This window comes from Corvus moneduloides, chromosome 3, assembly GCF_009650955.1.
Source record: "Corvus moneduloides isolate bCorMon1 chromosome 3, bCorMon1.pri, whole genome shotgun sequence".
Taxonomy (NCBI): domain Eukaryota; kingdom Metazoa; phylum Chordata; class Aves; order Passeriformes; family Corvidae; genus Corvus; species Corvus moneduloides.
The window spans coordinates 3,884,565-3,904,461 of NC_045478.1; the positions used below are offsets into that span (position 1 = coordinate 3,884,565).

General features: G+C 42.1%; 1 protein-coding gene across 2 annotated transcripts in view; it reads left to right on the forward strand.

Annotated features, from left to right (window-relative positions):
- Nucleotides 1-19,897, forward strand: part of PKHD1 (PKHD1 ciliary IPT domain containing fibrocystin/polyductin) — a 244,280-nt gene that overhangs the window by 131,202 nt on the left and 93,181 nt on the right. For both annotated transcript variants that reach the window (XM_032104486.1, XM_032104487.1), the window contains exons 48-51: nucleotides 7,522-7,699; nucleotides 8,321-8,516; nucleotides 17,399-17,464; nucleotides 18,789-18,908. In XM_032104486.1, the coding sequence (XP_031960377.1) occupies nucleotides 7,522-7,699; nucleotides 8,321-8,516; nucleotides 17,399-17,464; nucleotides 18,789-18,908 (560 nt within the window). The remainder of the gene's footprint in view (nucleotides 1-7,521; nucleotides 7,700-8,320; nucleotides 8,517-17,398; nucleotides 17,465-18,788; nucleotides 18,909-19,897) is intronic.

The window sequence follows — 19,897 nt, forward strand, 5'->3', positions numbered from 1 at the left end:
TGGTTCCTTTTGGGTACTGCCACAATGTAATTGTTAATAATTCATGACAGTTAATATATTTAATACACCTTGTTTCTCTTTGCATCAGAAGGTGGGTGAGGAGTGAGTACAAGTAGGAGTTCATCCACACCATTGCTGTTAACTCTGGCAAGACTTAACCAGACCTAAATTTTGTCTTCCCAGTAAATTGCATGAGAGTTTGCCTGGAAGCGTTCAAGACCAGGTTGGACAGGGATTGGAACAACCTAGTCTAGTGGAAGGTGTCCCTGCCCATGGCAGGGGGTTGGAACTAAATGAGCTTTAGGGTCCCTTCCAATCTACATCATTCCAGGATTCGATGATTAGTCATATCAATGACTTCTCAATTAAGGTTTTATTTCAAGCAAGTACTCTTTATTTAGCTTCTTTATTATTCATCTGCATGAGCTGGGAGTCAATTTACATCAAAGATCCTTGGCAGTGTAAGAAGCAGAAGCCAGCTGTTAGCCTGTTCTCCTGAGGACTGTGTACTCAGCAGAGTAACCCCAGAGACCATGAGCATCCCCTCTGTGCTGCTTCTAGATCCTCTCTCCTGAGTAGATCCCAGCAGCCAAATCACCCTCAAGTTAAGTTGAAAGACTGTCAGATGCAGCCAAATGAGTATGGTGAGTCAGGCAGGCTTTGTTCAGATGGATAGAGCTCCAAAAGGAACCTGGGAGAGGACCAGGATGGGGAATAAAAGGAGCTGGAGGGGATGAAGAGTAAAAGTCAATTAATAAAATATCCACAGAATGACCGGAGAATGGGGGGGTGGGACAGGGAGAATGGGTGAATTTTATCCAGATGTATTTGAAGAGTGTTTGCAATAAAAAGGGAATAGTTTAGGATTAATACAGCAAAACATGACTAGGAGCAATTGGCAGAGGTTGAGTAAAGAGAATAAAGATAGGTGGGTGACAGGAAAAAAAATTCTTAACAGTGCAGTCTCTTGGATCCATCTCATCTCAGTAAAAAAACAAAAGTACTGTTGCTTGTCTTTCTTTAGTTTCTGACAAGAAAAGAAATCTCTCTGGAAGAAATCTTTCTGTTGTGCTCTACTAGGCCGTGGAGTATGTAATGTGTCAGATCCGCAACTTGAATTTTCTGTGCTCCTCAATAAAAAGCATGAGAAGCTTGAGATGCTACGTTTTTTTGCTTATCCTGAATTTCAGGGATGACATTCTAGCTCCAAAAATCTTGAAGGCTGAGGCAAGTAATGGATTTTGACAGGCGAGTCCTAGTATGGCAACCTCTATCTCAGCAACCTCGGGATCATTCCCTGACCCTAAGGACAACTGGCAAGGATTGGACACAGCCGTATTTTTAACCATCTCAGTCTCCAAAACATCAGGGATGTTGCATCAGCACCAACTTTTAGGAAACATCCCCTTCCTGGAAGCTGTCAGGGGTAGGGTTGGTTGGTGCAAGCTAAAAGCATGTCTGGAATAATTTTAATTATTTATGATACAGTGTAGGAAATTGACTATCTTTGTGCTGTTTAATTTACGAGAATGCATGTGTTGTATTAACACTTCTTCCCAAAATAAACTACGTGTTTGGGGGGAAAAAAGCGTTTTGTTAGAGAAAAACTATAGAAGCTCTTTTCTGAAAAAGAAAACTACTATCCTGAACATTTTGTGACTCTCTGTCCTGAACTGCTTCACTCAACAACTTCCAGGGAAATGGGGATCCATTTCCAAGATTGCACTGCTGTAACAAAACCCTTCTTCACAAAGTCCAGTTGAAAGTTAAACTAATGTGTCACGTAAGCACACTTTAAAGAGGGGTTTTATGTCTTTTAAAAATGTAATTGGAGCTTATAAAAGTCTTTATAAATTTATATGTGAGAAAGTTATTGAGTAGTCTGAAGCACAGCTTATGCTATGGCACAGCACACCATGGCTGCAGGCTAGAAACGGCTGCTCCAAATGCCACCGCTACCCATATTATCATGAAACTATGAATCTCTATTAATATTAAAACAAATTTTCATTAAAAAATTGTCATAACATGATTAAGTGACTTTCAAAGTTTCTTCACATTAGGCATAATTTTTACAAGAGGAGAGCATTAGAATAATCTGCAGCCTGGCAGCACCTCGCAGCGAAGGGGACTCCAAACACTCGGTGGCTGCGCCTGCCAAAAGGGAGTTTCCCTCTTGGTCCCTCTCCCTTGCTGTTCTTTTTTCACTGGGGAAGCCTTGGACTCACTCAGCACCAGTCTTGTAGTTCAAGCTTTTTATTGTCTCCCCCTTCTCTCATCTGCTGCGGAGTGAAAGATTAATTTTCTTCTTTATAGGTTTAGTTCTTAAATCTGGTCTAACATCCTCTCCGGTTTGCTTCTGCAAACCCATCCACTGCTGATGGGTTGCTATGAAAGGAACAGTGTTCCCCTACCTTCACAGCTTTGAGTCTTGGAGTGAGTTCTGATGGTTACTCTGGTTTTGCTCCTCCTTTGATCTTTACTTTCTGTGGTGCCTTCAGCTGAAGATCCCCCTGCTGTGAAACACTCTGACAACCACGATTCTTCTCTCAATGTGCTCAGTTGCTCTCTGGCCATGGGTGTTCCCCATGTACATAACTGTACCCACACAGGGGGCAGCTTACACGGTCACTTGTCCCCATAACCCATCCTCTGAGGGCTCCTGTGATGTAACATGGAAGACAAATAATAAATTATTGACTATTGACTGTTCAGTTACCAACTCATCAGCTCAGCTTTAGAGATTCAGCTTTTACTCTTCTACATATCTGCCATTTCAGACATCCCCCCAAGAGAAATTTGTGTCCCGATGGAGAACACCTTTCCATTCACCCTGCAGTCAGGGGTATGGGCAGCAAAGCCAGATGCTGCACAGGGTTACGAGTATACAAGACGTTTCCTCAAGCCTTCTCCCTCAGCTTGAGCATCATCTGAGGTATTTCTGAGAGCAGGGAGATAAATTTACCATTGAGGCAATATTTGCTGGTCCTAAGCTACTTTCCTTGCAAGGACAAATCTGGCAAGTCCTTTGGATGCTTCTTATGGCCTGGATAGATTGGAGCCAGGTGCATCAGCTTGGACTCCCTGTCATAACCAGTATCTTATTAATCCTAAAATCATAGAATGGTTTGGGTTAGAAGGGACCTTAAAGGTCACCTCATTTCACCCCCTGCCATGGGCAGGGTCAGCTTTCACTATCCCAGGTTGCTCCAAGCTCCATCCAACCCGGCCTTGGACTCTTCCAGGGACTCTTCAGAGCTCTACCTGTTGTAGGAAAAGCAGAGTGACCGAGTGGTCCTCCTTTGGTCTTTGCTATGCTTGAACTGCAGACATTTGAACCGTTTTTCACCAACCACGTTCCAGCTCAGGATTTCTATCTGATTATAGTTTTCCTGAAAACATCAGCTTGTAAACTATAGGATCTGGGGAAATGTTTTAAGAACACAGGGAATTTTGGAAGTCGGGGTAGCAAACTCAAGTGCTACTCTGAATGAAACCATCTTGGCTTGTCAGTCACAACCCTTTCTATTCCTGGGAAACCATCCCAATTCTTACTTTACTTCAAATTCAGACTATGGTGGCCAAGCAGGATCAGGGTCAAAGATCTGGTTATTTCCTAAAAGACCCATGCATGAAAAAAAATCACTGTGAGTAAGAGTTCGTAATAAAAGACAGATTTGAATAATGAGGTTGGTATCTCAACAAAGATACACACATTTACTGAAAACAGCTGAAAATTCTTAGCTCTTGGCAATTAAAATAAAGTGAACTGGTCTGGGGCCCAACATTAAACCTGTAAAGTGTTTGATATGGTCATAATTTGGAATTAGCCTCCCTTTGGCCAAAAATAAATCTGGACTCTTGAAATAAACATTTGGTGTCCCATTTGAAGTTCGATGCTAAATTGTTTCCTGTTTTTGAAGAGGGATAATCATAACGGATTATTACACAAACAGAAAGCATTTAGAGCTAAACACAGCACTTGCCTTCATACACACAGATATGGACCCTTAGGATAAATAAGTTAACAGTAAACATAAACAGGAGAGTTTATATTTGTTCTACTCCGTGTTGTTGATTGGCTTAACAAATCCTTTGTGGCCCATATCTGTTGAGCAGTTCTGCACAATGCATTTGAGCTAAATTACATAACAGTTTATACAGTCACAATTGGTGAATTGTGGCTCAGACTGTAAAGCCCTATCCTGTAATCCTGCCATATTTCTAAAGCAAATTGCTCCTTAATTGAAACCTGCTTCGATATAAAAATACAGCCTTTTCAATGAGTCATCCTTTTTTTCCCCTTACAGTTTGTAAAGGCTTCCAGCAGTTTAAAGGGAGGGTTAATTTTGCATTAAGACCATTGCCTCCTAGTTTCTTTCAAATAAAGCCAGGAGAAGTTCGGGGGAAGGCTCTTTCCTCTGATAATGAAGCTCTCCACATTAATGATGCGTGCAGGCTCCCTTGGATCCTCTGAATTAGAAATACTCGTGTGTGCCAGCGTTCTTCTACTTCATTAACATTAAAGAGAGGTGGATTGGTGGCTATTTAGGGCACAGTGAAATCACTGGCTATTTAGGGCGAATGGAAATGGTGCTAATTGTGGCTGGTAACTCCATTAGTAGGGTACTTCCATTTTGGTGCCTTTTTGGCATGGAGGTGAAAAAACAAGCACGCTGACATCCTTTCCAGGGGAGTGTATCTCAGGCTTATCGCTGCCTTGCACCAGTTAGTTAACTTGTATGCTGAGCTGAGAACTTTTCCAGGTTCCCCAAATTTTTGGTTTGTTTTGCTGGCTGTCTGTCAGGGGTAGGGCATGTATTTATGGGTGGCAACACATCAAGCAATGCATGTAAAAGACAAGGACAAAACATTCCAGGTCAAGAAAACCTTAGAGATTCCAGGCCATAAGGTATCTTCTGATTCTTTGCCTTCCTGGGTCATCAGCAAGCTTTCAACTGAACATGAGTCAGGTGTGCCCAGGTGGGCAAGAGGCCAATGGCACCTGGGCTGTCCCAGCTCTGGTGTGTCCACTAGGACCCAGGCAGTGCCTGTCCCCTCTGCTGGCACTGCTGGGGCACCTCCAGTGCTGGGGGCAGCTCTGGGACCCTCCTGACAGGAGAGACCTGAAGGGGCTGGAGAATGTCCAGGGAAGGGAACGGAGCTGGGCAAGGGGCTGGAGCACCAGGAGCGGCTGAGGGAGCTGGGAAAGGAGCTCAGCCTGGAGAAAAGGAGGCTCGGGGGGACCTTGTGGCTCTGCACAACTCCCTGACAGGAGGGGGCAGCCAGTGGTCGGGCTCTGCTCCCAGGGAACAGGGACAGGACAAGAGTAAATGGCCTCAAGGTGCACCTGGAGAGGTTTAGATTGAATACTAGGAAGAATTTCATCATGGAAAAGGAGGCAGTAGTGGAGTCATCATGCCTGGAGGAATTTAAAATACGTGTAAATGTGGCCCTTGGGGGCATGGTTTAGAGGTGGCCTTGGTAGTGTTGGGTTAATGGTTGAACTCAATGATCTCAGAGGTCTTTTCTGACCTAAATGATTCTATGATTCTATACCTTGTCTGCTATAAGTAGAAATGCAGGAAAAGACATATTTCATTTAACTGCAGCCATTTGGAAGCTTGTTGTATAGTTTAAGATATTTATTTGGGGTCTTCTCAATATTGGTCTCCAACATAAATGGATTCACAGTTAATTCACTAGTTAGTGAATTCCCATTCCCATTCACTAGCTATTGGATCTACATGGCTGGTATGGCATTGCCACCTAACTTTCTGACAGGTTAGACTTGTATCCCAGCAGGATTGCCCCTTCCAGGCTTTCTTCTCTGTCTTTACTTCTCCTGGAAGTACTGGGGAGAGTCTCCCAATAAAAGTGATTCAAGCTGTTCTCACCAGAATCCTCCAGCAATGAAAATTAAAATGAATAAAGAGTAAAACCATGTGAATTTAGTCTTCAGAGAGGATGGCTCAGAGTCTCTGTCACTTGTGACACTGGGCATCTTTGCAGGTCAATAAGGCACCTTCTGATGTGCAAGAGAGTTTAATGTTTCTCTGCATTATGTGTGGTGTTCTGCTGCTAGAAATGTTCTCCTGAATACCTGTGCAGGTGCTGATAACTGTGGCAATAATGTGTTTGTTGTCATTTACTTGCTTAATTAGCAGCCTAATATCCTGGTCCAGTTAATGCCCATAAGAGGAGGTTTATTAGTGGTACGAAAGCTGTTTAAGCCTTATAAACTCCTTCCAGTTTCATTGGTCTGCCAATATCTTCTGGTTGAGTGATTCTTTGCTGATTCACACTTCGCTTTGCCGTTGCTGTTTCTCAGCTGAATGTTTCTGGGTAACCAGAAAGTGCTTTGCCTAAGTGACAGACTCTAGAAAAACAAACAAAAAAAAGTAAAAATCACTGAATTGATTTTAAAAAAAGAAAGAAAAATATATCTGGGATAACTGCTTTGGTGATTTTGCATCATCTCCAAAGCACTAGGGGGGAAAAAAGCAACAAACCAACCAAAAATTGCAAATACAGGCAAATTGCAGGATGACATGAGTTTTAGCACTGTCTGTCTTGGGTTAGTAAGCCATATCCAGTCTGAGAGGTTGGATAATCTGCTAAGATGTGTAGTTGTAAGGTAACGCTTCAAATATTGAGAAAAAAATATTCAAGGGATGCTTAAAAGAGGAGGTTTTTTTAAGCTTAGTGTCAGCTCAAATGCCAAAACTGAGAGGAGTCTACAGAGACCTTAAATCTAAAGGGTTTACGACCACTCATGATATCAGTGCTAATGTTGATCTGTTCAGGAAGGATATTTTTTCCTCTGACTAGGTAGGGCAGGAATTAGTGCAAAGTTCTGGTGAAAAAGGGGGTTGACTTCTCATTTGGATGCTCAGAAGAACTGCTGTAGTAAAAGTTCACCCATTTTGTGAAGGATTTAATCATTCTGCAGCAGCCCCAGCTACAAACTGCAGGCAAAGAGCAGCCCTTCGAATTACATAGGATTTTTTTTGAAACTTTTAACCAATCAAAAGGGAGTGAGTAATCGCAGAACCACAGAATGGTTTGGGTTGGAAGGGACTCTAGACCTCATTCCAATGCCTTGCCATGGGCAGGGACACCTTCCACTAGACCAGGTTGCTCCAGACCCCACCCAGCCTGGGATGAGGCTAATAAGAAGACTCCACCAAACTTAATGAAGATCCTAAAAGTTGAACCTGAGGCCCATGAGTCCGGTGGAGGGAAAATACTTCGGCAATGTAGAAGTTGGTACCTTGGCTGTTACCACTTCTCTGCACTCTTCCTCTTCCTTTATTCCTACATGCTGTGTCTCTCTTTTTCTCTCTTTTTACAGCACTTGGGGGAAAATATTGTTTCTTATGATATTTGTAAAGAATTACAAAAATGTAAACATATTGTGAGGGACATCCAGCACAGCTACTTTAATTCTAGAACTCTATAGGTTGCAAAATGACAGAGTTCAATGAAAAAATGTAATTACTTTTTTTTTTTTTCCTGCAGAAAAGAGGCTCCAGACATTCCTTATAATTTAAGTGTGACTGACAGTAGGAATAAGACAAACACAGTCAATTATGTCCCTGATACTTTATCAAACCTGTATGGCTGGATGGCTCTTCTCTTGGATAAAGAGACTTACACATTGACATTTGACAACCCTTTGGCCAGCAAACGGCTCCAGGTAACACAGGAAGATTTTATAATTTCAAAATTATATCTGGAAAAGACAATCACACTTTAATCTCTTTGGGTGAGCAGAGAGAGAAAAAAAAATTAGTTAAGTGCACTGAGAAAGTCTCTCTGTATTTATAGGATTAGATAAGATGACCTAGTCCCTGAAGCTCTCAGTAGTAACCTGGACCAGGAAGGTCATGGAATTGTGGAATGGTTTGGGTTGGAACAGACCTTACAGCTCATCCAGTTCCACTCCCTGCCATGGGCAGGGATGTCTTCCACTAGACGAGGTTGCTCCAAGCCCCATCCCACCTGACCTTGGATGCCTGATGATTATGGATATCTTTGGTGAAATTTCAGTGTGGTCCTCAGGAAACAACAGGATTTTTACTGCCTTAAGATATGTCGAAACACATCTTTCAGAACATATTGTTCCTTTGAACCTTTCAAAGGTGATGTGGGGAGTTGATTTTTTCTGCATTTACCTTCTGCTTGGTTTTACATCTCTTTTCATGTTTTCAATACACGTTGCCTCTGAGGAGAACCATCCTCTCTGCCCTTTAAGTTGAACTCCATGGAGCTCTAATCACAGACCCAGACATGCTTCTTTTGGTTCCCTCTTCTCTAGTACTCAGTGACATTTAGCAACTTCAAGGCTGGGAATTACCTGCTGCTGGAACACAAGGATCTTCCTTCCCATCTGGAGGCCATGGTATCCTGTGGGACAAGGAGGGGACAGCCACTCCAATTGCTACCTTCGTACAGACACCACAGGAGCTGTGATTGGCATCTTGACAGCAAACTGAGGAAGTTCACCTATTTGGGTAGGTGCAGTATCAGGGTTGCAATGCACATTTTTGATCAAGAATGGTGACAGAGCTGATGTCTTTTTAATTTAAACCCCAGATCTACTCAGGGCCAGCTTCCAATGGCCTTTCAATAAGTGAGAGGTCCTTCAAAAGGTTTATCAAATAGGTAAGTGCACATCAGGTCCATCCCTAACTGATCTATCTGATGCCTGACCTATCAACAAAAGGAATGTGTCATAAATAGTGGGTGATGTGACATCAGTTGTATTGATGCCATGATGATTTTTTGCCTTTTCTTTTATACCCCTTTTATACCTTTGTACAACTTCTGTACCCTCAGTGCTTTTTGCCTACATTCTTTGACTTGTTTGTCAAGCTAGGGCACTCAACATCTTAGAGGCTTCGTAGTTAGGGATCAGTGTACCCCAGACCCCAAGGTCCTCTCCAGAACACATTCTGTAAACTGAGATAGAACCATCCAGGGGAAGGTTCCTTGGGGAGGGGGGCTCATTTGAGCCTCTCACTGGGGAATCTTTGATAGATATGCTAATTAGTAAGGCCTGTAATGTTATACCAGATCTTTTGGGGGTGTGCATTGTGGTGTGCATTAAGGTGCATTTGACCTGAACGTAGTGCACCTAAGGATCTTTAAAATAAATACCAAGGTAAAATCCCTTTTTCCCTTCTAACCGCGTTTGACTCTTGATTTTAAGACCAGGAAAAGGCATCAGTATTTGAATTGGATTTTTGGAGTGGTAAAGGCATTAAATTCCACTAATGACCTTTGCTGTCATCTGGTCCTACATCACAGGTATCATTAATAAATCATGGTCATCTTGCTAGGCTGAGCCCTCTGAAGGCAATAGAAGTATTGGGAGAGAATTTTTCCAAGGTCTGAAAACTTCCAAAGACATCACAGGCCTCTGCATTTGAGTATGTGACCTTGTACATGAGATCATGGAGTGTGGTGGTCATTTTTTTTTTTTGAAGAAATGGATCTTTTCCATAATTCCCATTCTCAAGCAAATAATTTTATAAATGTCTACGCTCTATGTGCCAAAGGCAAGATAATGATTGTTGCCTTTATTAATAACAGCAGAACCAGGAATCACAAATATATTTTGGTGTCTTTGAGAAGATTGGCTTGTCCTTTATGACTCATATAGGGAAAGAAAAGATGATGATTTTCATTATAACAGATTTTTTTTCACTTTTTTAATCCATTAAATTTAATGAATTTCCCTTGATTTTGCACTATTGAGATGAGATGCAAAAGACTCTCTCATGTAGGATGTCTTTAGAACAATCATTGGAGAGGAAAACACACCTGGAATGAGGGCAGGCAATCCACCTAGCTTGGTCTAGCAACAGTGAAAATCAACCAGTGTACATTTGTGGAGAAATGGGAAAGCCCAGACCTTAACCTCAATCAGATCACACTTGCTGTGTCCACCCCTGGTCCTTCAGCAACTGCCACAGCACAGCTTGTGTTTAACATTTTAGCTCTCAAAAGGGCCTGGACGCACCCAGGCTTCAAACTAGAAAAGATCCCTGTCCCGTGCTAAATCCCAAACTCTGCTGGGGAGTCTGCCTGGTCTGGGCCAAAGCTGTGCCAGGAATTTGGCCAGCATTATACCCATGTAGTTTATTAGGATCCTGGTCTTAATTGTGTGTCCTGGCCCTGTTTAAATACAGTTCAGGTATAGATTGGCTACTATAAATTTAACTGTTGTGTCTAAGCCGTGGCAGAGACCATGTCAAGTATTTACTGAAAGAAGAAAAATGTTTTATTATTTCAGTTTACTAACAGTATAAATTTGTTCTTTCAAGTATAGGAGTTGACTGCTTTTCAGTTTGCATATGCCGAATTGAACTGTCAGAGCAGCATGGGCAAGCTCAGAGGATGGCATCAGTATCTTGGCCTCTGCTGTTGAAAACAGAGGAGATGACAGTCTTGGGAAGACTGGGACAGAAGTGATCTGACTGGCATATGTCCCTCTTGCATCACAGACACTTTCTTGTCCTTCTCTTGCCTTACTTTCATCTTGATTTTTATTACGTGAAGAGCTTGTTGTGTCTCCTCATTTAACAGAGGGAGAAACAATCATCCAAAGTACACGAGGGGAAATTTATGAAAACACCTAACATGTATAATTCATGCTGTGAACATTTTCTGCTAGGACTTTTACAGCAGTAAGATCAATAATTCAGTGTCGGGTACCTAATATCTAAGCTGTCAGTGTAGGGTGAAAGTTTGAAACAAAGCAAGCAGATTCCTGGCCCTGGTGTGAGATTTAATTTCTCTCCTCTCCGCTGTGCAGGCTGAGAGGGTGAGGTTAATTAGCCAGCAGAGCAGACTCATGGCATGTGGTGGACTTTCCATCACTCAGGGTCCTTAGATGATGCTTGGCCGTCTTTTCAGGGAAATATGCTCCAGCTCTGCGAGAAGCTATTAGAAACCTCATGAGGCGAGATTCATGCTCTGTAGGAGGTCAGAGAAAGCTGCCACAATAGTCCCTTCTGGCCTTAAAACCCCACCAGTCCACCCACCGACCCGGAGAGGACAAGGCTTGAAGGTCTGGCCTGCAGAACATCTTCCCACATAACTCTGCAAGTTGGCTTTTTAAGAACTTTTTTTTTTTTAATATTTTATTTACATTTAACTATATGAAATAATTAGCCAACTAATTAATCCCGTTTACAAGCTTTGTCGGATTCTTCAGCTGTCAGTCATGCCCGAGCCCGGGGCCGGCGTTGAGTCTTAGCTCCCTCCTTCATCAGACTTGGTCTCCATGGCTACAGGCTGCATCTGCTGACACCCCACTCTCTATTTACTGCTTAATTAAGAATTTCACGCTCAGCCCTTATCTGCTGCTAAGAACAAGAACACACTGTTAAGAAACCCCAAATTTAGGCTGCTGCACAAGGAAAGCCTTTCTTTTTGTCCTGACTGCGTGGAGCCTCTTTAACTACCCTCTTGGCAACTGCGCTGCCACCCTTCAATCAAAAATCATTAAATGGGGCAGAGATAATGAGCATGTAGCATATCAAAAGGAGGATGTTTGCTCGGGCTAAGGAGGAAAAGCTGTAAGGGTCTATAAGCAGCCGCCACTTCAAAGGGAGAAGGGGCTGATAAAGAGTCATTTGTTCCTGTTTGACTTATGTAAAAGGTCTGGTATGTCGCAGCCCCGTCTAGCAGACGCGGGTCCCCCCTCTCCCGGCTCGTGTGTCAGCGCTCGGGCAGCTGGGCGCAAACAGCATCAGCCCAAGCATATAATCACTTGACTCCGCGGCGACAATGGCCACTTGTAGGGGGTGGCGGAGGGAGGGCTGGGGGACAATGGCAAGACAATTATTGCAGCTGCTCGGGAGGGCCATAATTCTTCCTGCCCAAAGTCGGCGGCTCTCGCGGGGCGGAGGGGAGAGCTCCAGCCTATTAGTCATCCTCCAACTTTTGGAAGCACTTCGGTGGGGTTTCGACAGCTGCTGGTGTACCACCTCTTTGCAATAATTGTACATTCTGGCAGGGGTCAACTCACTTTTGACCCTCTGCTTTTGTGCCTCTCAGAAAGCCTTTTAGGGCAAACTGTGGGGAAGTGGCAGGGGTGCATTACATCCAAAATTAACGTCGGTAAATACGGATCAGATGCCAGCTCATTCACGAGCAGGCTCCTGAATTCACACAGCCTTTTACTCAGGCCTGCATGGGGGAGAAAAGGGGGAGAAGGGGAGGGAAAACCCCGTGACTGAGAAGATATTGTTATTCAAACGAAGCAGGCAGCTGAATGAAGCCACCTTGGCCAGAAGTTTGCATTGGGCTCAGGCTTTCTCCGTGCCCTCTTCCATCCAAAATTGCCTGGCGTCCTGCAAGTGTTTGTTTATCTTTGGGGGAGAAAAAAAGGTCTGTCTAACACAAAAGGCAAGAAAATAGACCGTATGGAGGGGATTAAAGGAGTTAAGTTGCACTGATGGCTGGAGTTCTGTAAATGAGGCTTGGGAGCAGGAGAACGCAGGGGGTGCTGAATGGAGGGAGAAGTAATGGAGAATGTTTCTGTTATGTGGGCAATGATCCTATTAACAAAGATAGTCACTGCTACCTACATACATGAAACTCTGTTAACCAGCCTCTAAGCCCTTTGAAAATCACCTTTTCAGACCATTTTAAAGGAATCTGCATCAAAGGACTGATTACCACATGTCCCTGCAGGATGCTGGGTGAAGCAGAGACAGAGAGCTTGAAACATCCCGTGCCAGTCATTTCTACATCACCAGCTTTGCTTTGACATGATTCATAGTATCACTCTGATTTTCTCTGGGACACCCTGTGTCTTAAGAGAAATGACCCTCAAAGGTCACTGTGGGCCTGCAATTGTGGTGTGACTCTGGAACACTCATGGGCTTGGCTCAACCACGTTTCAGGAGAGTGAAACATGATATGACCATGCTGAATCAAAAAAACCCCACTTATTGTAACAAGGGTGGTGGAAAAAAACATCCCACTGGGACATCTGGGATATTTTTAGGAGAAATATCCTTTGTAAATTGCAATAATAACATTATGAGCTTTTTAAGTCTGTTACAAATTTCAGCATATGGTGCCACAGTGTGGTACTGCTCCTTGGTTAAGGACTCTGGGCAATACTGGAACTGGCTAAAAACCAGAGAGATGTTGTTTCCTTTTTGTTCACTTTTGAAATGTTTAAACCATTTTCTTTTGGAATGAAACAAAGTGTTGGCTTCCTTCACCTCCAGATTTCTCTCAGCTCTTTTTTTTTTTTTTTCCCTAAAATTGAAGTGCTAGACAGAAACATTATTGAAAACATCACTGAAAGGATTATCAAATTTTTATTTATCCCAAATACATTTTTCAGTAGACACAACTTTTATGGAGATGGGTCATCCTGCTGACTTTGCTCAAGCTACTCATGTGTGAGTTGTTAAGAGGGCCTGAGGCTCAACCTCGTTACTGCTGTGTCAGAAGCAGGTTTACAATTTCCATAGTTCTTAAAAAAATAATTTGATTACACTTATTGTCTTTTCTAGATTCCTAAAGAATGATCTCACTTCCATTAGGCTCTGTGGGTTTCTGTAATTGCTTTGTATAGGAGGAAAAACTCTCTTAAGAATATTTGTTTCTAATATTAAAATACAGAAAATAAATAAACACAGATATTTTCTGCAGCCCTATTGCTTGGGGGTAAAGGAGAATCCTAGGTGAAAGACATGAAGAATGGAGTTAATTCTTTACAGAGGACTGATTGTACAGGGATGAGTCTTTTCTTCCAGCCAGATAACACTCACCCATACCAGTTGTTTCAGAGGGCCAGTTGACCAGGTGGGGGCTACTCAGTGGCCTCCATGAAATGAAAGTCAGTTTTCAGCAAAGAAGTGGCCCTTGTAATCACAGAATAATGAAATGTTTAAAGGAAAAGGAAAAGACCTGCAAGGTCACTGAGCCCAACCTGTGACTGATCCCCACCTTGTCACCCAGACCAGAGCAGAGGGTGCTGCATCCAGTAATTTTTTTAGCAGTTCCAGGAGTGGTGACTCTACAAACTCCCTGGACACTCTGTAGCAGTGCTTAACCACCCTTTCCAAAAGGAAATTCTTCCTGATGTCCAACCTGCACCTCCCCGGGCTTAGCTTGAGACCATTTCCTCTTGTCATGTTGCTAATTACCTGGGAGAAGAGACCGACTCCCACCTGGGTACAACCTCCTTCCAGGGAGTTGTAGAGAAGATCGAGGTCCTCCCTGGGACTCCTTTTCTCCAGGCTGAGCCCTGCCAGCGCCCTCAGTTGCTCAGTTTTTGTAATAGACACGAAGAGACAAAACAACCAGGAGGGTGGGTGAGCTTGTGTCCTTCTGGCATGGAAGCAGAGAAACCAGAGATTGTAGCAGTTGCAGAAATGAGATTATGAAATGCCCTTTTAATCCTGCCAGGGTTGATTTTTTGACTATGTGATGTCTGCAGGAGGAACTTTATGGAAATGACAATCTGCTGTAAGCAAGAATCTGTGTCCATCAACCCATATATATATATATATATATATACATATATATGTATATATATAATTATATCTATCTATTTATATGCATATAAAATGGTTTTCTACACCTCTTCTCCTTACTTTGGTGCCCCCATGATATCATATTTCCAGGTATCTCCCATAACAGATCCTCACAGAAGATGACGAAACACCCTCTCCCAGGTTCTCCAGTTTCTGGAGGTGTGTCTCACTGTGTTGTTGATTGTGCTGTCTAAAAAGTTTTGATTTCCCGGTGATGGATGTTAGCTCAATTGATATTAAATAGCATGGAGCTGCTTGTTATTTGTAAGTCAGGCTATTGGAGCCATTTATCCTAGTTTCAGCCCTTCCTAATATCCACAGGCAAAATTCCGAGTCACTGCAAAGCTGATAAAAGACTGAGTTGCTCCTCCTTCATGTTCACTCAAGGAGCCCTGAACCAGGAGAAAGTTACCAGGAGTATCATCCAGAAGGCCTATATTTATGATTCACAGCCCAAACATCCAGGAGGAGCCGTAATAAGGCAGAAAATTGATGAGCCTTATAAAGGTTTTATACAACTAAACCCTGGAGCCTTATAACTACATTTTGCCAAGAGTCACCTTAATTCAATGTTTACTAATGACGTCCTTCATCTGTAGTGCCTGTATCTCTTCCTGTCCTGCAAAACCCAGTGATAACGTACTCAGCAGCAAAACAAAACCACCAGAAGGACTGTGTCACTGCAGCCTTGATTAATCCCAACGCCTTTATCTTTCTTGATCAGTTTTTAGGAGTGGGAAAAAGCAACAAAACACCGCTGATTCACAACTGTTGCACTTTACATAAATTGATATTAATAATTGTGGAAGTTACAAGGACTTCGAGAATTCTGAGGAGAATTCAGTCCCTGATTCCTATGCTCACGTGAAGGGTATAAATAACTCACAATGGTTTGAGTTGTCATGCTCTGTGGTGGGATGACACTTCAGCTACGAGAAACTTTTATTATTGCCCTGACTCTGGACAAGGCAAAGATAAAGTTCAGTGCTGAATTAAGTCACAATGGTTCCTTTCTTCCCTGTGTAAGGGGATTGAACCCCTTTATGAGGTTTATGCACCATATTGATCAAGTTTTATGTCCCCTCAGGATTTAATTAGAACAGCTTTTCTCTGAACAATACAAACATCTTTAATTAGATTATTTCACTCTAGTGCCTGCAAAAGTAAGCAAAAAAAAAAAAAAGAAAAAACCAACCCCAACAAACCTCACAAAATATATTTAGGCAAAAAAGGAAAAAAAGGATAGTGTCAAGGCTTGGTTGTCTTGTTTTTCCTAAGCCTATCAGCTTTGGCACTTGGTTTACCCCGTGTAGGTGAGATGAAAAACCACCATAACCATAGAAGTGTGCACAGATATATTGTCTGAAAGCCACAAGAGCCGTGTCAGAGACTTTAAATTAGCAGTTTCATGTCATATTTTCCCCTCAAATGTTCACCTCGTGGCCACTCAAGGCATGATGCTGTTCAGTGTGAGCTCTGTGTGATGGTTTGGGGCAGATTGACTTGACTGATTTATGGATCAGATCCCGGCTACCATTGGGAGAGAAGGTGTCACTGAAGAACAGGGCTGAGGCACCTGATTACTAATTAATCAGACATGAGAAAAACCTCATGGAATCAGTTTCTATTTAATTATGGAAGCCTCATTTGGCATAGGAGCATATGCTGCTAACTCAATCGAGTGCTTTCAACTGACATCAAATAGTAATTATCAGAAAGAATCAAGTTTTTTGATTATTCATACTAATTTATTGAACACTTAAAATTAATGAACCTCAGTTATTTTAAATTTGCTCAGTTGCACTGGGAGAAAAGGAGGGAGGTAGGGAAGGACGGGCTTCACAATTTAAAAGTACAGAGACTTGTTTAAAGATAAAATAAGTAAATTACAATATGGCATGAAATCCCATCGGTGGGTTGACACACACAGAGGAAAGTTCCAGGCATGTTCTGGAACTGAGGAAAGTTCTGACAATGGCTTCATTGATACAATTATTCTTTCCCCCCCCCCCCCAAAAATCTTCCAACAACACTTTAGGGTCACCATAAGGGGCTGGACAGAGGATAGGAGATTTATTTGTTTGTCAGAGTGTTTCTATTTTAACCTACAGTTGTTCCAGTCTGGTGACTGAAAGGAAGTGCCTTTATATGCCACTGAAGATGAAGAGGAGGTGGGATTTCAGCAGGGTCTGAAGCAGCTTTCTCCTGCTCCTCTTTGATTTGCATTATCCTGGCCCTTCTCCTGCTGACAATACATGGGCACAAAAGTTACCACTGTGATAATTGCTGCTGACCCCTTTTCACAGCAGAGAACACAGGGTCCCTGTCTACAGTCTATAAAGTCTGACTAATTAAAGCATCTCTTTCAGATAGCAGATTTTGGGAGCAAAAAAAAAAAAAAAAATCAAAATCGAACTACAAAACAAAAGCTGTAATTCGCTGTTTGAGCCAGTCAATACATTATGCATTCAATGGTGTGATATCACTTGTGTGAGTGGAACTGCTGTGGATTTATAGTGGGATAAATGAGATTCGAGTTCCAGCCTAGAATTTCCGATTGTTGAATGTTTTCTTTTTAGCTGTTTCTAATGAGTTGTCTTGAGACCTTCCATATCTGTAAATTAAAGTGTGTTTGTTTAATCCTTTCTCAAAGTACAAAAAAAGGACAAAAAATGCTTAGAAAACATGTACAGTTGCTCTTAAAAAAATGTTTTTGTAAGAAATGTATGATGTTGTCAGGAATTCATGGGTAGCAATTGATTTAATAATTTTTTTGTGTGTTAATTTGAAAGGCCTTGCTGTAACTCCCTAAAATTCTCTGTGTTCAGTCACAGGAGCTGACTTAATTCAGGTCACACTGAAAGAGAAGGAAAGAGTGGCTTTACCCACCCCAGGTATGTGACGGTCTATGTCAGAAAGCCTTGGTATGGGAGTCACACCATTTCTTTTTTATGGCTTTTTCAGGAGTAAATTGCTATTTTTCACTTCAATATTTTGAAAATCTATCAAGCCAACAGAGGCTCTTGGTATTCATTGAAGCATTTCATGGAGCTCTATCTACCATTGCTCAAGATAAATGTGTGATTCCACAGTATAAAAGACTATAAACTTTTGCTGGGAAATACCACAGCAGATCAGAAAGGTCATGGAGAATGTAAGACTACAGAGTATTTTAGTGCTCCATAGTCTGATATTACTGCCCAGTTCCATGTTGAGTCAGACAGAAAAATACACCAGAGACAAGGGAGACCTCTAAATTTTTATATTTTTTGGTACTAGCTGCCTTGCTATGTTGTGTACTAACAATAATCAATTATGTGGAAAAAAGGTTTAGAGACATTTTGACAGGGTGTTTCTCCCAGAACAAACAAGTGATGGAAAGACAGACCCAAACTTAGGGAACTCGACATGGGTTTAACTCTGTGTTTCCCTGTGCTGACAACAGAGGTTTTTTTCTACACCACAACATTACTGAACTAGGTCTAGCCCCCAAAATCTAAGCATGAGCTTACTCCCATGCTTTCAGTCCCCAATCAAGCTTTCCTCAAGAAAAAGAATGCCAGAATTCTGTTTACAGTGGAAGGACAGCAGTAGGTGCTTGCAGAGGCCTCCAGAGGGAGGCCCTGCCTGCGTTAGTCTAGGATTTACTAAACTTAGTGAGCAAGATTTTCCCTTGAAGGCTTTCCTTCCTCTCCTGTGGCAGAACAAACTTAAGGGCAATTAATTGATGGAGCCTGGCTCATTAGCTCTCTAAAATACAAGTGCAAGTCCAGCATCTGCATTTTGTGAACTCAGTTTCTCCCAATATTTTCCTGATGCTAAGGCTGAGGAGTTTTCTTTTGGGTTGAGCTGAAAATGAAATTTTTCAGGAAGGAGCAGGAGTTTCCATGTGTCTTGGTCAAGCTGCTTTTCCAAGGCAGATCTTGGTTCCCCCCTTGGAATGGGAAAACTGCTTTTCTGGGTGTTAACAAGGCTGGAAGAGTTGACCACTCATTTAAAAAAATCTTTCATACTTTAGGAAAGTATGGAAATTCCCATCTCTGGGAATTTAATCAAGCAGTTTTCTTTAAGCATGGAAAATAACATAAAGCAGTTAGTGTTGCTTCATCAGTGACAAAAGGAGGATGTTAATGTCACAGATGCTTGACTATCAAAGAAATGGTAATTCTTATAGCTACAGAAAATAATAATTCTTTCTTTATATGTCCTGTTTTGTAGTTCCTTCTGGTGCTGTCTGGAAATGGTCACACCCAGAGACATGGAATGATGTGGGAAAAGGCTGGGGTGGATCCAACGGCAGCATCCCAGGCCCCGGGGAAGATGTCATCATCTTGCCAAGTATGTGAGGAAGGGCAGGTGGTTAACTTCTGTAGAAGTTCTGGGCTCTGCCTAAGCTGGGATTTATATTTGTGTCCCAACATGGGCTCCTTGGCACTGGTGGCCATTCCAGTGTGTGCAGGACCCTGCATTTGTTCCTTGTCATACAGACTGCAGTACAAAAATGTAGTTTTTGGAAGAGAATGATAATTCTTTTCCATTTTCACATACACACGAACAAAAGCACTTATACTGACTTTAAAGCTGGAATATGTGCAGGGATCTTAATTCAGAAGAGAATTTGTAAGACCCAGAACCACAACTCACACAGAGCTCATCTCTTGATCCATCTCTCTCTGTGTTTTGTGCAAGGATCATAATTTACATTTCTGCAATTGCTTCACCTTCTGTTTTATTTTCCTGTTGCAATTCCTACTTATCAATGGTAATCTCTCAGACCATTTGCCATGGATGCCTCCTAGACATTTTAGCTTATGCCTGTATTTCAGCTTGTATTTCAACCTGAGTTACATTTAAGCCCCAGCTCATCTTACGACATTACTGCATGAAAACTGGATTGTAGTAAATATATTAGGGAATTTGCAATAAAATCTGGAGAAAAAACTTGTGATAACCATTTTACATAAGAGCTGACCCTCCTTTGATCAGGAAGCTGGACTACATGAGGTCCTGATGGCCTTTCCAGATATAATGATTGAATGATCCCTTGAATATTGTTTGATATGCACCTGAAATATTCTGGAACTTGATGCTGTTTCCCTCTCATTTTTTTGAAAACAGTTAAGTTTCTCTACCTATGACAGCTCCACTTCTGGAAATGTGGATAACAACACTTCATATCTATTCCTCTCCCACCTGGTTTTGGTTTATGGCTTTTGTGGAAGGAAATGTTTGTGTTTGTATTTGGGTATGGAGCCTCAGTCATGGTTAGAGCTTCTCTGGCCTGTGTCATTAAAGAATATATATATTTATGTATGTATGTATATATA